This window comes from Gorilla gorilla, chromosome 9, assembly GCF_029281585.2.
Source record: "Gorilla gorilla gorilla isolate KB3781 chromosome 9, NHGRI_mGorGor1-v2.1_pri, whole genome shotgun sequence".
In the NCBI taxonomy this organism is placed as follows: Eukaryota; Metazoa; Chordata; class Mammalia; order Primates; family Hominidae; genus Gorilla; species Gorilla gorilla.
Genome location: NC_073233.2, coordinates 23,875,692 through 23,896,024, shown reverse-complemented (window position 1 = coordinate 23,896,024; position 20,333 = coordinate 23,875,692). Strand labels below are relative to the sequence as shown.

At 52.8% G+C, this 20,333-nt stretch overlaps 1 protein-coding gene across 2 annotated transcripts in view; it reads left to right on the top strand.

The window, feature by feature from the left end:
* The window catches only part of USH1C (USH1 protein network component harmonin), a 50,448-nt gene extending 30,557 nt beyond the window's left edge, over positions 1–19,891 (top strand). For both annotated transcript variants that reach the window (XM_004050767.5, XM_019037479.4), the window contains 6 exons: positions 11,829–11,870; positions 12,274–12,327; positions 12,659–12,758; positions 15,538–15,647; positions 16,996–17,051; positions 19,411–19,891. In XM_004050767.5, coding sequence (XP_004050815.5) covers positions 11,829–11,870; positions 12,274–12,327; positions 12,659–12,758; positions 15,538–15,647; positions 16,996–17,051; positions 19,411–19,423 — 375 coding nt within the window. In that variant the 3' untranslated portion in view covers positions 19,424–19,891. The remainder of the gene's footprint in view (positions 1–11,828; positions 11,871–12,273; positions 12,328–12,658; positions 12,759–15,537; positions 15,648–16,995; positions 17,052–19,410) is intronic.
* Positions 19,892–20,333: the final 442 nt, after the last annotated feature.

Below are 20,333 nucleotides of genomic sequence, written 5' to 3'. Positions count from 1 at the left end.
AGAATGGCCATTATTCTCGTGGTGGTCCTGGAGGAGGCCAGGCTCTTACTCTAGCAAGCTACCATTAGGCAGTGTTTCTGGCTCCTCTTGGGAAATTGCTGTCTGAATCTCTACTATGATGGCAGGGATTCATCTATCAACTGAGTCTAGTGAACAAGGTAGGCAAGGAACCAAGCAGGACTCTGAAGCAGTGAGAACCATTTTCTCGAGAGGCTCATACACTGCTCTAGAGGTGGGTCCCAGAGGTGACCATTTCCAGAGCACATTAGCAGTACACAGAGGTGTGTGTCTTTAGGAGAGGAGCTAGGAAGAGTCCCTCAGAGGTCCATAATGGCCCACCAAGTCCCTCCAGCTGTGGATGAATGTTGTGTGTCCATTGCTAGGGAGCTCAATTCCTCATTCCTGGCCTTGGATACTAAGATGATTCAGGAAATTCAAGAGCAGATCCCCAGAAGGCTTATTGGGGGCGGGGGTGAGCTCAGTGAACAGGGGGTTTCCTCCTTGCTCCAGAAATTGCCCAGGGTGTGGGCTGTCTCTGCTGCCCCTCTCCTGAATGCTCGCTCTGTCCTCCACACTGTGTGTGATAGGGGCTGACCCTCCCTCCTGCCGTGTTTCCCTTGCCCCCAGCTCATCAGGGCACCATAGAAAAACTAGGACCTCGAAGACTCAGGTCCAAATCCTGGTACTATCACTTACAAGATGTCTGACATTGAACAAGGGACTTTACCTGTCTGAGCCTCAGCTCCTTCATCAAAGAATGAGGATAAACCTACATAGGAGATCATTGGTATAAATCCCGTGGCACATAGGCAGTTCATAAATGATCATTCTCTTCCTGCCTTAGCCCCTGGCTTCCCTGCAACCCCATGAGAGAAGCAGCCAGGAGTGCAGGCTCGGTGGGTCTAATTCCTACAGGAAAAATAAGGAGTCTATTTGCCTTTCATGTCCCTCCCCAAATCCTCTAGAACCCTGATGGTGAGTGTAAAGCAGTTAAGCCATTCTCTCCATGCCCTGCCTCCCAGTCCTGCAGTTTCCAGCTAGCCCTCAGTAGAGGGGCCCAGTTCAGAGGAAACTGTGGGTCTAGACTCTCCAGGGTGAAATGGTCCAGAGATTAAGCATGCGGGTAAAATCTGATGTCCCTGGCTCTGAGCCCCCAGGTCTGAGTGTGACTCCTATCACTTCTAGCTTAGGACAGGACCTCTACAGATGAGGCTTGCCAGCCCTCCCAGATTTTCTCTGGAATCTCCCAGGATGCATCTCTGAATCTGAACATGAGATGATGCAGAAGGCATGTGCCAGATACTGGAAAATCAACACAATGCCCTTTATTTATATAGCACTTATTTATATTTTTATTTTATTTTTTATTTATACAGAACTTTTACAAAGTTCTTTCATGGATGTTATTTCATTGGCACTGGGTGGCAAGCCTGTGGGGGAGGTATTTTTACCATTTTGGAGATGAGGCAAATCAGGCCCAGAGAGGTTAAGGAACTTAGCCAAGGCCACACAGCTAGGTAGTGAACTAATAAGCCAGTCTTTCTGGCTGGTAAAGAGAATGTGTCTCCCACTCTGCAGGAGGTAGCAGTGGCCTTCCTGTCCTAAACCTGAGGTCTGATGTCCAGTGTGGTGAGAGAGCTGGGGGAGGGGCTCACCATGGGATGGTTGTGTTATGTGAGGACTGGATGCCCCGTGTGCTGTGCTGTCGACACTATTTGTAATCTTTGTCATATAAACAATGCCACATCTACTCAGAAAGGAAAAGATAAGAAGAAAGCCAAGTATGACAGCCTGCAGGACTTGAGAAAGAATAAGAAAGAACTGGAGTTTGAGCAAAAGCTTTACAAAGAGAAGGAGGAAATGCTGGAGAAGGAAAAGCAGCTAAAGATCAACCGGCTGGCCCAGGAGGTATGTGTCCTGCCTGCAGGCCAGGCAAGCATCCCTGGGACACAATGTGGTCGTTCTTCTTGTGCTCCCAGAGGACCAGCTGGAGTTGTTCTCCTCAAATGGCATACAAGGGTGGAGTGAGCCCTTTCCTGCTCCCCAGCCTGGAGAGAGAGATCATGCCACCTGCCCAGGGCCATCTGAGGTTAGCTCCTGGCTTAGGAATGGAAACTAATCTCCTTGCTTGGGGGTGTGAGTCTTGCTCCTGGCTTTGGAATTGAAACTAGCCTCCTTGGTCGGGGGGGTGTGAGTCTGAGGTTAGCCTTTCTGACCAGATGGTAGGTCTCAGGTTAGCCTTTGATACACCTGGCTTAGAGATTTGAGTCTGTCCTCTTCACTCTACCCCACCAGAGTCTAAGGCTGGGCCTCTCCATCTCAGGTGTGGCTCTGAGGCTACTTAGAGTATGGTCTGAGGCTAACCCTTCTGCCTTGCTTGTAGCTTTGAAGTTAGGCTTCCACTGACCTGTCTACAAGTCTGAATCACTCTGGCCTCCCTTCCCAGGTTATTGTAAGACCAGACCCCCCCACCCAACTTAGCTTGGCTCTGAGAATATGGGTCTGAGGCTAACCCCCTTATGCAGGTGGTAGGTGCGAGGTTATCTCCCAATTAATCAGGCTATCAGTCTAAGGCTGCTCCCCTCAACATAGGGTGTGTCTAAGGCTAGACCTCATCAACCTGGGAATATATCTGAGGCTGTCCCCATGAAGACATGTCCAAAGCAACCTTACACCATGAATAATTCCTATGCTAGGTGAGATGGGTAACCTTAACTCCCCAGCTGTAGGAGGTATCATTGTTTCTGCTTCTCTTTAACGCATCCATGAATCAGAATGCCAATTTGATTAGATTATAAAACCAGAGAAGTCCTGGAAAATGTGAAATGCATTAGGTCTGACATTATGAACAAATTAGCTACAAAATTAAAAATAAGATTGAACTTATACTTCTGAGGGCAAGGCAGAATGGAGCAGGAAAAAAAAGAGTCAAGTTAAACTCTTGGAATGTGCTGGGGGAGGCTACAAAAACACCATTCTTGGAAAATCATAAGAGCCTCAGGGTTCATGGGGATCTGGGATCCAGCTAATCCCTCACAATACATAAGCCCCTTTTCTGATTTTGCCTACAAGTTCTGCTTAGTGAACTTGACACCCCGCCACTCTCTTCTCCCTTGCTGCCGCCTCCTTGAGGGCCAGTTGGAACAAGCCCAGGTCTCTTTCTAGATAGCTGATGCACCTCACAGTACTCTGGAGTTTCTGAAGGAGTGCTTTCATGCTATTTCTATCCACATGTTATTCAAATGTGCCCTTTGTCCTCTCCTTTCTGCGCCGATCCTGGGTCCCAGGTGTCTGAGACAGAGCGGGAAGACCTTGAAGAATCGGAAAAGATTCAATATTGGGTGGAGAGGCTCTGTCAAACGCGCCTCGAGCAGATTTCCTCTGCTGATAATGAGATTTCAGAGGTAACAGAGCCCTTCTTTCCACACAGACCCTCCTGCTGTCTTCAGAATGACCCACTGGGGGGACAGTGGGAAGTGAGATGACAACTAGCAAACGTCACTAGCCTCACAGTGCCCATCCACTGTCCAGGCCCACCCCTACCACCTCACTCCCCTCTTGAGGAGGAGGGATATGTCTGTATTTCTGGGTATATTCCCAGAGTGATCACTAAGTCCCAGCTCATCTGCAATAGTCTCAGTTAGGCCTGTTGTCCTGGCATCATGACTAAGAGTCCCCCTTACACTCTCAAGGGCATTCCAGTTTAGAGAATGAACTCTGTGAACACCTTACCACCCACAGATGGCATAACTTGGGGCTCTTCTGCATTTGGGCACTCCCTAACAGCAGCCTAGTATGGCCTCAGCTGGGCATCCAGGTGGCAGAGGAATAGCGCCCCATGGTTCTGATTTAAGGGTGGTGGGTCTCCAGTAGCAAGAGAAACAGATTAGAAGAGCATAGTGCTCGATGTATTGTGAAGTGGAGCGCTAAGCAGAGTGACAATTACAGAACTTCTTTGCAACACCCCCAGATGACCACAGGGCCCCCGCCTCCCCCGCCTTCTGTGTCTCCCCTGGCCCCACCCTTGAGACGCTTCGCAGGCGGACTGCACCTGCACACCACTGACCTGGACGACATCCCTTTGGACATGTTCTACTATCCCCCCAAGACTCCCTCTGCCTTGCCTGTGATGCCCCACCCTCCACCCTCCAACCCACCCCACAAGGTCCCGGCGCCCCCTGTCCTTCCCTTATCTGGCCATGTGAGCGCCTCGTCCTCCCCATGGGTGCAGCGCACTCCACCCCCCATTCCCATCCCTCCCCCGCCATCCGTTCCCACCCAACACCTCACTCCCACCCGCCCACTGCCCTCGGTGCTGGAAGAAGCACTGGGCAACCATCCCTTCCGCACTGGGGACACAGGCAATCCAGTGGAGGACTGGGAGGCAAAGAACCACAGTGGGAAGCCCACTAACTCCCCTGTCCCTGAACAGAGCTTCCCACCCACCCCTAAGGTAATCTCCCTGTTCTGCATGCTATGTTTGGAAGTAGGAAGAGTGGGGAGAACTGCTGTTTCCCGTGTCCTCCACTGCTCCTGAGAGTGGAGACAGAAAGAAACATCATCTCACCCCATTTTCCAGGAATGCCCCCTCCGTGTGCATGTGTGGACATCCTGCATGTATATGGTGGTTCTCACTGATTTTGAAGTGCTGTATTGTATGGTGAATGGCCTGGGACCTTTAGGGTAAGCAACGGTGTGTCCATTTGATATTCATTGCTCTCTCTTAGCTCTTCTTTGCTAGTGTAGGCTGGTAACTTTCAATGTAGGACTTGGAAGTCTATGTTAATGAATAGCCAGCACTCTGTCACATCCAGTCACTTCCTGATATTGTCCCAGAAAGCCTTGAATATGGGAAATGACTCCTGATTTAACGGGAAAAAAAAGGGAGGGGAGGAGGAAGCAGGGGTGTATTTGGCTCTGTAAATGAAGTGATAACACTGTACCATCAAATGCAGTATTAGGACATTCCAGTGCCATTTTCTACAGTACTGGCCAACTGCACTGGCTTGAAGTGTAATACCCAGAAATTTCTGGCCAATTTCCAGCTATAGAAAAAATGAAGATGAGAGAGTTCCTAGAAATAATTTACTATTAAAAGAATAGGAATGTTTTTCTTGGATGTTGGGAAGATGAACAGTGTCTTTCTGAAAAAGACATATTTCTTATTAATTATTCGTAATCCAAAGACTATTTTGAAACATGCAATCTCTGAGGAAGACAGGGAGCTTGGATCCCATGAAGGGAAAAACAAAATATTATTCCACTCCCGTAGTCATGAGGCCAGGTTTGAGTCAGTGCAAAGACATCTCATGTCAGCTGAGGGTAGCAGGGGTTGCTGAGGGAGGGCATAGTCAATAGCACCTGACCAGTGGTTTTTATTAACCTTCCCTGCATGGATTTGAGTTCCTGCATGGAGAGCAGGACAAGCATCTCAGAGCACTCAGGAGAGCTTACAAGGAAGGTGGGAGTGAAGAAAGTGCCAGATGCCAGCAAGGCTGCAGCTTCCAGCAGGAGACTCTCAGAGGGACCCTTTCTGGACCTCTGGGTGGGGTCGTGAGCCCTGCAGCTTCGACAGGAAGAAATCTGCCTGTTCTGGGGACATCTTCCCCCAGAGCCCAGCCAGGAGCTGGTTTCTAGAGCTGAGTTAGCCTTGCACAACATTTTTCTCTGTAAGTGGCCTCCATCAAGATGAGCAGTAGCTTTTCCTCAACAAATTTGATTCCACTTTGATTGAGTACCTGCCTGGGGCCTCTCTCTGTGAAGGGGAGAGGGGAGCAGTGCTGAAGAGGATGCAGAGGAGATTGACATGCCTGTGCTTTCCAGGACTTTGCCATCTGAAGGATGAGCTGCTGCCCAGGCAGGTTTCTGCTATAAAATATGCATAAGCCATGCGCTATGGGAGGGATTCATTCTAACTGAAGATTGAAGACACCTCTGTAGAGTAGAGGGCTTACGAGCTGAGCCTTGAGGGATGGCAACACATGCAGGATGGGAGCAAGGGCATTGCAAGTGCAGGGAACATAAAGATGGCAAGTTGGAGTCGCAGGAAGTTGGACTGCCTGGGTTTGAATCCTGGCTGTGCCACTTACTAGCTAGGTAACTGAACACATGCTACTCCATCTATCTGAGCCTGGGCATCCCTGTCCAAAAATAGGAATGCTAATGGCAGCTACCTATTCGAATCAAATAAGTTAATACATGGACACATTCTAAGTTAAGAATGGCAAGAGTGGCAGGCACATCATGGATGTTCAGTAGACATTAACTATGGTTATTGATAGTCCAGAGTACAAGAAAATTTGGGTGAAGCTGCAAACCTGGGATCTTAGCAATCTCAGTCTCAGCAAAACTTTGAGTCAGGATCAAGATTCAAGACAGAGTCCAGACTTCTCAGATTCTTCAAGGCATCACCAAGTTCCCACTGTTAGTTCCTGATCAGAGCCCAGGGAAGGTTAAAAGCCCCCCAGCACAAGGAGCCTCTGAAGAACTGGACTATAAATGTCACAAGCGACATCAAAGCCAGGGTTGTCCCAGCCTCGAAAGCCAGGGGGCTGTTGTTTGGTTGGTTTCATTTGGCCCACCTCTCACCCTTGTACCACCCACCCTCCTCCTCCCTGCATGCCCCTGGCAAGCTGTCATCAGTGCTGCAGCAGGAAGTATGAGTGACCACACGCCCACACTGTCAGCCCAGCCACCAGCAGGCCCCAAGTCATGGAAACAAACACCTGTGTTGGCTTGACACTTGTGCCTGCCACACCAGCACCGGCCATAGGGGGGTTTTCAGGGCCAGATCTATCCAGAGGCACTGTCCCATGTTCTCACCATACTATTTAGTCATTCATTTATTCATTCAACACATGCTTATTGAGCACCTACTATATGCCAAGGCACTATGCAGGGCACTGGGAATCCCTGCTGGATAGACAGCTGCAGTCTCCCCTCTCAAGACAGTCTGGTGGGAAACAAAGAAAAGTAGGCACCCGCCACACCATCAGGGTGGAAACGGAGGAAGCACAGGTGCTATAATAAGGAAGAGGGCTGGAGTAGAGGAAAAGCTCAAGGGAGGCTTCCAGAAGGCAGTGATGCCCAACTTAAGACCTGGGAGGCAAAGCGGAAGAAGGAAGAGCACGTGCAAAGGCCTCAAGGCAAGAAAGCCTGGCATTTTTTGAGGCTAAAGCTAGGCAGTGTGAGGAGCGTGGCGAGGAGTGAGAGATAAGGCTGAAAAGGAAGCTAGAGAAGCTCATGAAAGGCCTTGGGAGTCAAGCCAATGAGCTCAGTAGTCAATGCGGACACTGGGGAGGGTTTGGGGGCAGGGCTGTGAACTGATTTGATATATCTTGCCCAGAAAGATCAAGTGGGTTAGAGCCAAGCAGACAGGTTGCGTCAGCTCCCCTGGATGCCTCTCTTACTGGTCTTCACCCCATGGCCTCTAGAGACTATGTGCCTACCAACTAGGAACAGCAGATGCTTCACACTGTGGTCCAGGGACTGGAACTGTGGCCAAAGAGACAGCCCTTAAAGACAAGGGACACTGGATAGCACCCATGGCCACTGAGAGAGGGGTCTGAAAGTGTGTCTCCTGGGTGACACTGGCTGCTGGCACCCCCAAGCCAGGCTCTAGCTCAAGCGTCCAATTTCTTAGAGCCGCTCAGTAGTTTCTGTGATCTCAGCCCACACTGTGGCCAATGGGCTTCTCATCTCTCTGCTGAAGATCACAACCCCAGGACCTCCAGCAGTTGAATGACCAGGCTGGCTTCTCATGTGCATGGGTGTAGATTTGCATGTGTGTAGAAGTAGCATGGCTGGCCTTGGCCACCCCACCATGACCTCACCCGGGTCCCTGTTAAACTAACTCCTTAGACATTTTGCCCAAGCCCACAGCCTCCACGAGGCCCTGGCGTGTCCACCATCTCCAAACCTGTCATGGTCCACCAGGAGCCCAATTTCATCTACAGGCCAGCTGTGAAATCTGAAGTTCTGGTAAGCCCCTTGGGTCCCCTCCAGGTTGTCTCTAGAGGAGCAGACCAGGGCTACCTCCCCTGGGCTCTGCTGTCTCTGGAGGGCAAGTGAGGTGGGACAAAAATGCAGATCACAGATGCCATCTCTTAACCTTCTTATTGGCCAAGAGATGAGGCCACACGGGTGTAAGTGGATGTTGACATGACCAGTGGAATTTCTGTTCCCCACTTGACTGAACAGCCTGGAGCTCTGTCTGAAAGTAATAATAATCGCTACGACCTGTGAAGAGCCTACTATATACCAGGCTCTGCATGGCCTCAATTAATCCTCACAGCAGGACTGTGAGATGGTTCCTGTGGTCATCCTGTTTAACACTCGATGAAAGGGAGGTTTAGAGAGGTTACCAGAGGGGCACCAGGTGCCCCAGGCAGAGCCTGGACTTAATACTTACCCTCATGCCTTTCATACTCCAAAGCCCATGCTGTTACCCTCGTTGCCATCTTGCCAAAACCTACAGAGATTCCAGGTGCCCTGGCCCCTGCCCTAAGGCCTGTTGTGGCCTGGCATGAAACACCCTCAGATGGGGAACTGGCCAGAGCAGGTTCACTCCCTTTCTCCAACTTACTTCTTACCTCTCACTGGGACTGGAAGTCTGAGGTGTGGTCCTGGGGAAGTGGGAAATGTCCCCCAGTCTCAGTTACTGACGGCTAAGGGAGCTGGGATTCGTGTGCACCTCCCAGAGGTGCCGACCACTGGCTGGCCTCCCATGCACAGTGAGAAGACAGTCATGTCAGAATTTTAACTTCCCTTTCAAGGAAACTCTATCCAAATGTCAGGGCAGGACAGCTGAGATATTTATTTTGGGCCTTAGCTGTCCCGTCAGCTCCCCAGAGAGCAAAGTTTTTGCTCCTGGGACAGCCTGCGGATGCATCCATGTCATGTTCTCTGGCTAATATCAAGGGGTGGTGTCTGCTTGACAACTGGGTAGCATCTTTGGGCATTGAGCAAGCCTTTAACATAAGCCAGACTGTCTGCTCGGGGAGGGACGTTGACACGGCAGCCCCAGACTGGCAGGCCTGAGGCCTGGCACCAGGGGGCAGCCAAGACCTATTGGTAACATCCAATGTGGAACTTTTTTTTTTCCTCTGGCAGCCACAGGAGATGTTGAAGAGGATGGTGGTTTATCAGACAGCATTCAGACAAGTAAACTCATACCCATTGTGTGTCTGGAGGTCTCCCCACCACCCCCATCCCTCCCACTCTGTGCCACTTCTTTCTCTCTGGGAGTACCTGGTCAGGTCCATGGTGGCCCCATCTGCCACCAAGCCTCAGGCCAGAGCTGTGTCCTCCATTGCCTGTGCAGGGGTTGGGGAGGATTTCATATCACATGGGGACCCAGGGCTTATTAGACCCCATGCATGAGCTGAGAAACAGCAGGATCCCTGGGAACTCACCCCTTCTGCTGCTGTTTGTCCAGAGAGGAGCAGGGCAGAAGGAACCCTCAGAGGCCCACAGAGGCCAAGATGGGCCCTCACTCCAGCCCTAGGAGAGAGGGAAGGGGCTGCTTAGGTGTCTCCCTGTACCTTCCCCTCTTCTTCTCCGGGCAGATCACAGCTTCACCAACCCTGCCTGACACTGAACCAGCGTCAGGGAGGAGGTGGTGGCTGAGGTCCTCCCTGTGCCTAGGGCACTCCTGTGCACAGGGACGTGGAAGTCCTTGCTGGTCCTCTGAGTGGCATCAGGCAAGCAGCCACCTACCTCCCTGCCTCCTGGGGTACCTCCATGGAGCCAACCATTGGATTGGCTGTTTCATCACCAATGAAAGAAACCCCAGGACAGAGAGAGATCTTGCAGCCAGCCCAGGCTTCTCCAGCCTCCTCACTGATAACCCACCAACAGACCACAAGCTGATTTGACTACAGGCAGGGAGCAGAGGGGCAGTATCAACTGTGCCGTGAGACATAGGTGTTGGCAAAAGAGGCTGCTCCCAGCCCAAGGATTTGTCAATTTAATCTTTCCAGCAACCCTGGGTGGTAAGTGCTATTATCATACCCATTTTATCTATGAGAAACTGAAGCAGAGAGATTTGAAAATGTGCCCACGATGGCACAGCTAATGTCAATCCCTGGATTTGAATCCAGGAGGTCGGTCTCTGCAGCCTGTGCTCTTAAACACTGCACCATCCTGCCTTAAAGCACTGTCGTCACAAAAGAGGCCTTCCAGGACCTGGCGGTTTAGGGCACAAACAACCCTCACAGGGAGAGAAGCAGGGAAGTGCAGAGTCTAGGCTCCAGAGTTGGAGTCAAACCCTTGCTCCCCTGCCCACTGACTGGGTGACCTTGGGCATGAATATCACCTCTCTGGGCCTCAGTTTCTTCCTCTGTTGAATGAGGGGTTGGGCTGCCTCTTTAAGGGCCAACCAGCTGCAGTGGCTTATGAGTCTCTGATCTAAATTCACACAAAACACAAGTACCTGCCATCTGGCCCATCCCTGAGAGCTGGTTCTCAGGATCATGGAGCAAGGAGGCCAGAGCCAGCACTGCCCAGCTTTCCAGGAGAAACAGCCGGAGTAGGCAGGGCCCTCAAAGTCAAAGAGCATCGACTCCACATCCTGCCCAATGATCCTTCTTGCCTGTGCATTCACTGCACCCCCTCCTCTGTCTGCTGCCCACACACTGACCCGGATGTAGCTTCCAAGCTGAGCCAAGCTCATGGCCTCTTGGGGTTGAGCCTGGGTGATTGAGGCAAGTGAGGAGGGATGCCAGGCAGATGCCTGGGGATCTGTCTGCTGATATTTGGTGCTCATCTTGTGCCCGGAACCTAGTTGGTGCGTTCTGAGGATAGGGGAGTCTGTGGCCTCCCCACCACACAGACCATGGGCCCCATGGGTCACTTGGTGTGGTCTAGGGACCTGCATGCTGTGGGTGGCTCCACTCAGTCCGGCGAGGCCTGCCACGGGGCTCTCCTCTGCTCCCACCTTCCATGGGGACCAGCCATGGCTCTGCTGCCCTTGTGCTTAGCATCCTGGCCCCTCAGCCTGGGGATGCCCCTGGCTCCCACTCACTGTATGTGACTCCCGAGGAAGGCCACGTAGTTCAGGCACTACCTCACTGTGTGTTCAGGTGCCACCTCACTGTCTTGTTTCTACACCCTGGAGCCATTGTCCCCACAGCATCCCCCATCAAGCCAGGTCCCCTGAGCTGTGTGTCCTCCCTTCTCCCCTAGCTAAAGGGCCAACCTGTGCTCTGCAGAATCTGGGGAGGCCTCTTACCTTCTAGGTAAGCATTACATTAGGACACTGCCAGGCTCCAGGCCAACACTGCTTCTCAACACCACCTGCTTTCCTCTTGGTGTCCATGGGCTCCCTCCACCATCTTGTGGCTGATTTCCAGGAACAGCTTTCTCTTGAGCTGGATGGGCCCCTCCTGTGGGGTCAGAGCACTGGGTGGAGACACCTTGGGCTTCATCCCCCAGGGCCTGGGCCTGCTCCAGTGGAGACTTGGAAGAGATGAGGTGGGGCCTAAAGGACTTGAGGCTGGGGCTGAGACTTTCAGCAAGGCAGATGCTGCCTCTCCAGACCATCTAGACGTCACTGGTGCCCCTGCAGCCCCTGACGCTTGTGCCGCTGAAGCAGGGCAGGGTCGAGATCCTCTAAAGTCTTCCTCAGCCTCCTGCTTGTCCCTGAACAGGGGTGCCCTGGCTGCTGGGGCTGCCGGCCTCCTGTCTGCATCCCGTACCCTGGCCGTGCCTTCCCCTGCCCTACCCCTCACTTCTGACCCTTGGATTCCGACCATTCACCCCCCTACTCCTCGGCCCTGACCCTCAAGGCCCTCTGCTGTGTTGCCCTAAAGCCCTCCCTTTGCTTCCAGGATTTCCGGAAATATGAGGAAGGCTTTGACCCCTACTCCATGGTAAGAGATGACGCTTCTCTCCTGGGCGAGTAACCCCAGGAACAGGGCAGTGTGGGGGTTAGAGTGTTTGATAGTGGTGCATGCTGGGCCTTGGGGTCCTGGGATGAGGTGGGGCACAGAGGAGCCCCAGTGATGCCCCAGCTGCTCTTCCCACGAAGGTTCCTTCCAAAGGGCACTCCAGTGTGAACTGTATGGTACACATGCACGTGTGTGTGTCCACTGTCCCCATGGGGCCTGGGACCCCCAGTTGAAGACCAGTAGGGGTGGGGCTGGGCACGGTCCCCTTGCCCATGTGCTCTGTGGGGCCCAGTGTCCCATAGGTGCCTGGATTCCCCTTCTAGCCCTACCCCAAGCGCCATCCTTCAGGCCAGCTCAAAGCTTCCCACTGTCTTTTTCTCTCTAGTTCACCCCAGAGCAGATCATGGGGAAGGATGTCCGGCTCCTACGCATTAAGAAGGTACCTGGGCATGTGGAGGCCGGTGGGCCACCATCCCTCTCTGTGCCTGCCCCTCCTCCCTTGGTCTCCTGCTTCTACTCTCAAGGTCACTCCTGGGTGGTCTCTCAGGTCCCCGCTGTCCTCCCCTCTCCCACGGAGATGCCCCTCTGTTGTAGGGCCGCATACCCAGGCCCCACTTGGCACCGAGGCTGCATTTTCTTCAGATGGCACTGCCGGTGGCCCCATGGCTTCTTCCACTCTTACTGTGGCTCTGTCAAGAGACTCCTTGGTGCCCAGGTGTCCACAGGCTGCTGTCTGCTTGGCTCCCTAAGGCCTGTTTTCCTCTAACCAGGAGGGATCCTTAGACCTGGCCCTGGAAGGTGGTGTGGACTCCCCCATTGGGAAGGTGGTCGTTTCTGCTGTGTATGAGGGGGGAGCTGCTGAGCGGCATGGTGAGTGGAGACCAGCCACACCCAGGTTTGGGGATGATACAGTGGTTAGACGGGGCCCTCCAGGAAAGCAAACAGGTGACCACTTGGAGTGGGCTGACGGTTGCTGGAGAACACCCTCCCACTCGGGTCCATCCATCCGACTGCCTTTCCAATCCCTAGGGGCATGGGATGGTGCCGGGACCTGTGAGTACACAGCCAAGCCAGATGCCACCGTGCCCTCAGGGGGTCCCCAGCCAGGGTGGGAGACGGAATCAGAATTGCCAGATACTGAAATTCACAGCATGGTCTGCTAAGGGCTGACGGGGAACTCAGAGTGGAGGGAAGCTGTGGGAACCCTGAGGGGCCTCTAACCCACCAAGAGGAAGTGGGAGGCCAGGAGCGCTCCTCAGAGGGCAAACCCTGAGCTGAGCATTAGTCAATGTCAGCCTCGCGAAGGGGAGAAAGGACTTTCGAGGAAGAGGAGCAGCACGTGGAAACCCCCGAAACCTTACCTGTCCTTTCAGTGATGGTAAGAGCCGAACGTTTGGCCAGAACTAGCCATGTGCCAGAAGCTATTCATCTGGTTTGCAGCCCTGTGTCTGAGCGTTTCATGGATATTAACTCACTTAATCCTCACAACAACCCTGAAAGCAGGTTCTGTTATTATTCTTATTTTACAGCAGAGGAAGCTGAGGCTCAGAGAGGTTAAAGTATTTGTTCAAGGACACACACCCAGGAGAAGGTGGAGGCGGGACTTGAATCCAGGCAGTTTGGTCATTTTGCTTTACTGTCCAGCACAAGTGCCACCTCTGTCTGAGGTCTTCTGCAGCCTTGTCCCCTCCCAGAGGGCCAGAGGTCCCCATACCCTGTGTCTCTCTTCTCATTTTGCTTTGTTCTTTATCCCCTTATCTACAAAAACACCCTCTGCTGATGAGTGAAACCTTTGCAGACCCCAGCCACAGTCTCTTGCTTCAAACCATCACCCCCTTCACCTGTCGGACAGTGTCTGAAACCCCACCATTGGTGATTTCTTCTTCCATGTCAAGGAAGCTCCTGAGTCCTTTGTGGCCCTTTGTGGAGATGTAGGTGCTCTTGGAGGAGGAGCCCCAGGCCTCTTACCTTCCCAGGCCAGAGTCGGGGATCCTATGAGCAGATCCCTTCCAGGCAGTCCTAGGCTGGAGCCAGGCTGTACCATAAGCTGGAGGTGGTAGAATGGAGGTGGTAAGAGGTAAGGGGCAGGAAACAGGGACGGGAAAGGCCCTTGGGGGCTGGCAACCAGGCCTCTGTGGGTTACTAAGGTGAGGTATGGGCATTGGGAGCCCTGGATACAAGTCCAGCTCTGCACCCATGACCTTGATGACTTCACACTCTAAGCTTTCATTTCAGCCATAGAAGGGGGACCTGCCCAGCTGGGCAGCTGCCCCAGCCCATCAGTGCCCACCCAGGCCCCACCTTCTTCTTCTGTCTTCATTTCTCTGTCACCTGGTGACATTTCTGTGATACCTGCCTGCTGTGTCTAGCAGAGAGAGGGGACCAGGATGGATGGGTGACTCTCCTGGGTCCTTCCCACTTACAAAGCCCCAACCCAACCACTGCCTTTTTGCCCCTGAGACTCTATCATGGATTTGTACAAAATGAAAAGGTGAAAGTCACCCATCCCCAGTTGCACTGCACAGAGGCAACTGCTTTCTGTGGTTTGGTCCTGCACTGCTTTGAACATAACCAGTCACTAATGAAGCTTCCCTAGGAGCACGTGTGTTTTAAGCCGCCATGGCCACCATTGTCAGTATCATACACCACATTCCTATGGGCCTTCATGCCACAAGGCTCCTGGGTGATCTATTTCAATGCAACCTGGAGAATGTTCTGTGGACATCAGGACTGGGAGAAATTCCTCCAAAAAGGGCTCTGATGTCAAAGAGGTGTGGAAAACCATGCACAATCTGTCTACCTCTTGGAAAGCTGCAGTGCATGTTAGCACATTCAAGACTGACAAATCCTGCAGTGAGTAGCTCTGTTCAGCTTATAACTCAGCTTTCCCTAAAATTATTAGATCCCAGGCAGCTCTTTCAGGAGCACCTTATTACAGCTTCATTTATTCAACAAATATCTACTGAGGTCCTATTTTGTGTCAGGCATTATGTTAAGTGCTGGGGATATTATGGTGAACCAAAAAGACAATCCCTGCCCACGTGGAGCTGACAGTGTGGTGGGAGAGACCATCAGTAAACAAACAGATTAATGATTACGAATTGTGGAAAATGCCAAATAAGAAAAGATTGGGATGCTGTGAGAGAATAGGCAAGATCTACATTTGACTGAGCGGGGGTCAGAGAAGCCCCCTCTGACATTTCCTCTCAGACCTAGAAGAAGAGAAAGCAAGGTAGGGAACAGTGACATGAAGCCTCTGAGGCAGGAGAGAGCATGGCAGCTCAGGGACCTGAACAGACCAGCATGACTGGCAACAGGGAGGGCCGGCTGGCAGAATTGACTCAGGCCTCATACTGTGCTGGAAATGCAGGTCTTTGTCCCTCTGTAATAACAGAGCCTCATCATCAATGATATCCAGGTTCTCCTGAGCTGGGGTGAGGGGGTGTGGAAGGGACAGGGAGGAAATGCCCTTTGACTAGCCACTAACCAGGTGGCTAGTTTCCCCTCATGCTTTCTGAGTCCACATGAGCTTTCAGAACCAAGGCTCAGGTCTCTTCTGCTGTCTGGCAATGACCCCCCTTTGCCAAGCCCTGGGCCAGGCACATGTCACATACAGCCCAGTTGGCCAATCAGCCTTATCTGCCTGCAGGTGGCATTGTGAAAGGGGACGAGATCATGGCAATCAACGGCAAGATTGTGACAGACTACACCCTGGCTGAGGCTGAGGCTGCCCTGCAGAAGGCCTGGAATCAGGGCGGGGTAAGAATAAGGCCCCTCCCTCCTTTCCTCCCTCACCTGCCTGCCTCAAACCCTGGCCTCTGCAGCCAGGCCTCGCAATAGGATGCCTCATTCCAGGGTGGGCATCTGGAGTCCAGGCAACACTTTGGTGACACCATACCCCATCCAGCCTGTGGTTTAAATCTGACAAGATGGGATTCAGAAAAATAAATGTCAATTCCTGACCTTGGATCCAAAAAGCCAGTGGCTTAAACAGACTCCTGAAGCCAGGGCATGGCAGGTCACCCAAGAAAAAGACTAAAGGTCTTTTCTAAGTGCACACTGAACAAGAATCAAGAGAATTCTGGGGGCTACCAGAAAGCATTAACAAAAGCAGAGAACCCAGGGTGAAGGAGGGGCTGGCGGGAATCTGCTCTGCACTCATTAGACACCCACCTGGATCAGGGCCACTGCATAAGGTTGCCCAGGCTGTGCACTGCATAATCTGAGGGGGTGCCCTTTTACAGACTGTAGTGTGAATGGTGCCTGCTCGTGGTGTGCAATGCACAACCTGTGCAACTGTATGCAGGCAGCCGAGCCTGAGGTATTAAGTTCAGTGACGAGGAAGCTGACCAGATGGGCCTGGGACCCACATGAAGGGATGTGGAGAAGAGAAGACTCACGGGTAACATGATGACTATCTTTGATTATCTGAAGGTCTGCATTAGGGCAGAGGGAGCAGAAGTGTTCTCTCTGATTCTTGAGGGAAGACCTGGATTGGATGGAGGGAAGTCCTGGGGAAAGAGAGAGAGATTTCAGCTCAATATTAGGAACCAGCTCATGGTAGAGGGGCCCAGTGATATTTCCAATACTTTTCAGGGGATACACCCAAGCCAAGGAGGGAGAATGAGGGGCAAGTCAAGGATGGCAGTAAAAGGGATTCAGGTGTTAGGGTCAAAAAGCTGGGCCAGAAGTCCCCCACTTGATTGTGCATCAGAAAGTGCGTCGGAATTACCTAGAGAGGTTGTTAAAAGTACTATTTCCCAGGACTCACCCTTGACTTCTAGGGGCCAAGTCTACGAGCCTACACTTTTAAGAAGTTCCCACAAGTGATTCTGAGGTTGCTGCCTGTCCCCGGTCCATAGATTGACATTTGGGAGCTGAGTGTCATTCAAGGGCCTTGCAGCCCTGTCCTCTATGGTCCCAAAGCCTCAGAGACTAGAAACGTCCTCAGACCATGGAAGTCACAGTGGGGCCCAGGTGGGCCTGTGGGAAGAAGGTGCAGCCTGGCTGATCCTGGGCCATGGGGCCCAGAAATGGGGATGGAGTGCCAGGGCAGATGCACCATCCAACTGAGTGTGCCCCAGAGTCACACGGCTTCTCCTCACAGGACTGGATCGACCTTGTGGTTGCCGTCTGCCCCCCAAAGGAGTATGACGATGAGCTGTAAGTGTGTGCAAGCACCTAGCCTGAGACCTCTTCTTCCTTCTCCAGAATCTCAGCCACCTTTCTCCAGCCCACCCCCAGCCTTCTCCCAGCCTGAAGGAATGGCCCAAGCACGCAGCTTCTCATAGCCAGAGCTCCTAGAAAACTCCTGGACTAGAGCCAAGTCATTGTCCTTAAGCAGTGTCTGAGCTGCCTCCTGGGCAGTCTTGTCCAAATTCTTCTCTACTATGGGGAATTGAGGCATGAGGTCTTAGACTGGGTAAGCAGAGACGTTGGGAAAAAGACTCAGGATTGTTAATTCGCCACTCAGAACTTTATCCTCTGCCCCATTATTAGATGGTTAGAAGGTGTCTGTGTCCATCCTTCACTCTCTGGAAGGTCTTCCTGATGTCTAACTGCATTCACTCATACTGTGCCTCTAGGCAGCCGGGACCACAGGCTTTTGTCCCCACCCTGTGGGATCTCCAGGGAGCTTTGGCCTAGTCTGCCTCTCTCTGTGATTCCCTGTGTGTCTGTCTCTGTGTCCTGTGGGTCTCTCTGTCTTCTCTCCTCCTCCCTCTCTGTCTTTCTTTCACCCTTTCCTTCCTTCCTGCCAACCTCTTATCTGCCCCCCTCTTTCCCTCTCTTACTGTCTCCTATTCTTTCTTCCTGTTTCTCTCCATCCCTGTCTCTCAGTCCCTGTTCCTCTGTCCTTGTCATTCTGCATCCATTCTTACCTCTTTGTCTGCCTTTCTCTGTTTCTCTGCCTCTGTGTGGTGTCTCACCTCCATCCTCACCTCACCCCATCACCTCCCCAGCCCTCACCCAACCACCACTCACCCACTCACTGACCATGCCCTGCCTCCCTGTCGTGGCTGGGCCTGCTTGCTCCCCGTGGCCAGCAGAATCTGAGCTCTACACATGTCTTGGAGAAACCAGGGTCTCGCAGCTCCTAATTCTGGAGCCCAGGGGCTAGGCAGAACCCGAGGCAGGAGCCCAGTGAAAGGAGAGGCCCCATGGAGCTCTGCCTGGGAGTAACCAAGCCTGTTTTGTGTTTCTTGCTCTGCTCTGTGTATATAGAGCTTCTCTTCCCTCCTCCGTAGCTGAAAGCCCCCAGCCGGTCCGAAAGCTCCTTGAAGACCATGCTGCCGTGCACAGACACGGGTTCCTCCTGCAGCTGGAGCCCACGGTGAATACGCAGGCGGGCCACAGGGCCCTGTCTGTCCCTGCTGCTTGCAGTGGCCATCTGCTGCCCACGCTGTCAGCAGGTTCTTTGGACTGGTGTCTGGAGGGTACACAAGGCGCCATCCCTGAAGTGCTGCCTGGGGCCTGCTGTTGGCCACAGTGGAATTCCTCAGACTCAAAGTCCTCCCCTCAGGGAAGTGGTGCAAAGCCCAGTCTGTAGTACTTGCTTGGGACCCAGGTGTCCTGACTCATCACAGCCCTGGGACCTGCTTTGGATCCCAAGCAGCACCCAAATGAGCAGGATGAAGCCCTGGGCACCGTTCTCTGAGGGACACAGACAATGCCTCGAACCAGGCATGTGGGGCTGAAGGAGCCCACAGGAAGCCTGGCTGGAATTGCCCCCAAGAGATGTCCTCAACAGAATGTGAAAATTCCCCTTCCTGTGAATGCCAACCTCCTGGGAGCTCTTGCTCCACCATGGCCCCCACACTTGGCCAGAACCAGGGCTATTAAGAGGTTTTGAAGGCTGGTCCAAAGAACCAGGGTTGGTGGATTAGAGTTGCTCGTGTCCTGTTGTGCCCTGTCATGGCCTGAGCCGTGCTTAGACCAAACAGTCTTCTCTGCCTTCTCCCTTCCTTGGCTCTGGGCTCTATCTGTGGGATATACTGTGGAACCCAGCTGTAGGATGTGTTTCGCACCCTGTGATAGGGATGTGCCCGTGGACAGAGCTGGCAGGTGGCTGTGAAACTGGTGTTTGGTGTGGCCTGAAGCCACAGATGGCAGCATCTGGGGCTGACCCAAGCCTGGACTTGACTTTTCTGTTACAACTTTCCCAAAACATTAGGGCCTCATGCTCCCAAGACACTTGGCCGGGTAGACCATGGCTTCTGGGGTGGCCTGCATGGCCCTATGTTTTCTGTTACTTGCCTTTTGCAAGGGACTCTTGCCCCTGTTCCTCCCAGTCTCCTCCTTCCCCCATCCCAGGTGTCCCTCCCGCTTTCTCCCTGGCCTCCTGTGTGCTGTGGCTGTGGCTGGTGTGTAGCCACTTGGGGCCTGCACCCAGAGGGGTCTCCAAAGGGTGGCAGGCCTTGTGCTGCCAGAGTGGGTATTCCCCGTTGTGGGGCCTTGCTCTGGCTGGGCTGAGTGTGCACCCACAAAGCCTGTATCCACCTGGGCTGTTTCCGCTTCCCTGCAGGACCTTCTTCTGAAGTCCAAAAGGGGAAACCAAATTCACCCTTAGGAAACAGTGAGCTCCGGCTCCACCTCGTGAACACAAAGCCTCGGACCAGCCTTGAGAGAGGCCACACTACACACACCAGATGGCATCCTTGGGACCTGAATCTATCACCCAGGAATCTCAGACTCCCTTTGGCCCTGAACCAGGGCCAGATAAGGAACAGCTCGGGCCACTCTTCTGAAGGCCAACGTGGAGGAAAGGGAGCAGCCAGCCGTTTGGGAGAAGATCTCAAGGATCCAGACTCTCATTCCTTTCCTCTGGCCCAGTGAATTTGGTCTCTCCCAGCTCTGGGGGACTCCTTCCTTGAACACTAATAAGACCCCACTGGAGTCTCTCTCTCTCCATCCCTCTCCTCTGCCCTCTGCTCTAATTGCTGCCAGGATTATCACTCCAAACCTTACTCTGAGCTCATTAATAAAATAAACAGATTTATTTTCCAGCTTATAGGAGTGAGTGTGGATTTGGGCAGCAGATTCAAGGCTGCAAATCAAAAAACCATAAGGTTTGTGGCCCCTATTCAAGGGTGATAGACAGATCCCAGTGCTGTGATCTGGGTCTGACATGAAGGGTGTGATCAAATGGCCAGGGCTGGCTTGGAGCAGAGGTTGAGAAAGCAGGAGGTGGGCTGGGCTGGGCTTCAGTGTCTTCTCAGCAGAGATGGTAGGAGATGAAGTCTGTGTGGCAGGGATTTTGCTCAATTCCAGAAAGCAGAGCTGAAGGCAGGAGCCCCGAAGGGTCACCTCATGATATGGGGTGCCCCAGCTTCTTTCAAGAACGTCACGGCCACCAATGCTTCTCCTGAGGTCCCCACGACAGCATGTGAGGGAGGAAGATGGCAGGGTCCACTCCCTCCGTGGAAGCACATCCCACAGAAGCTCATG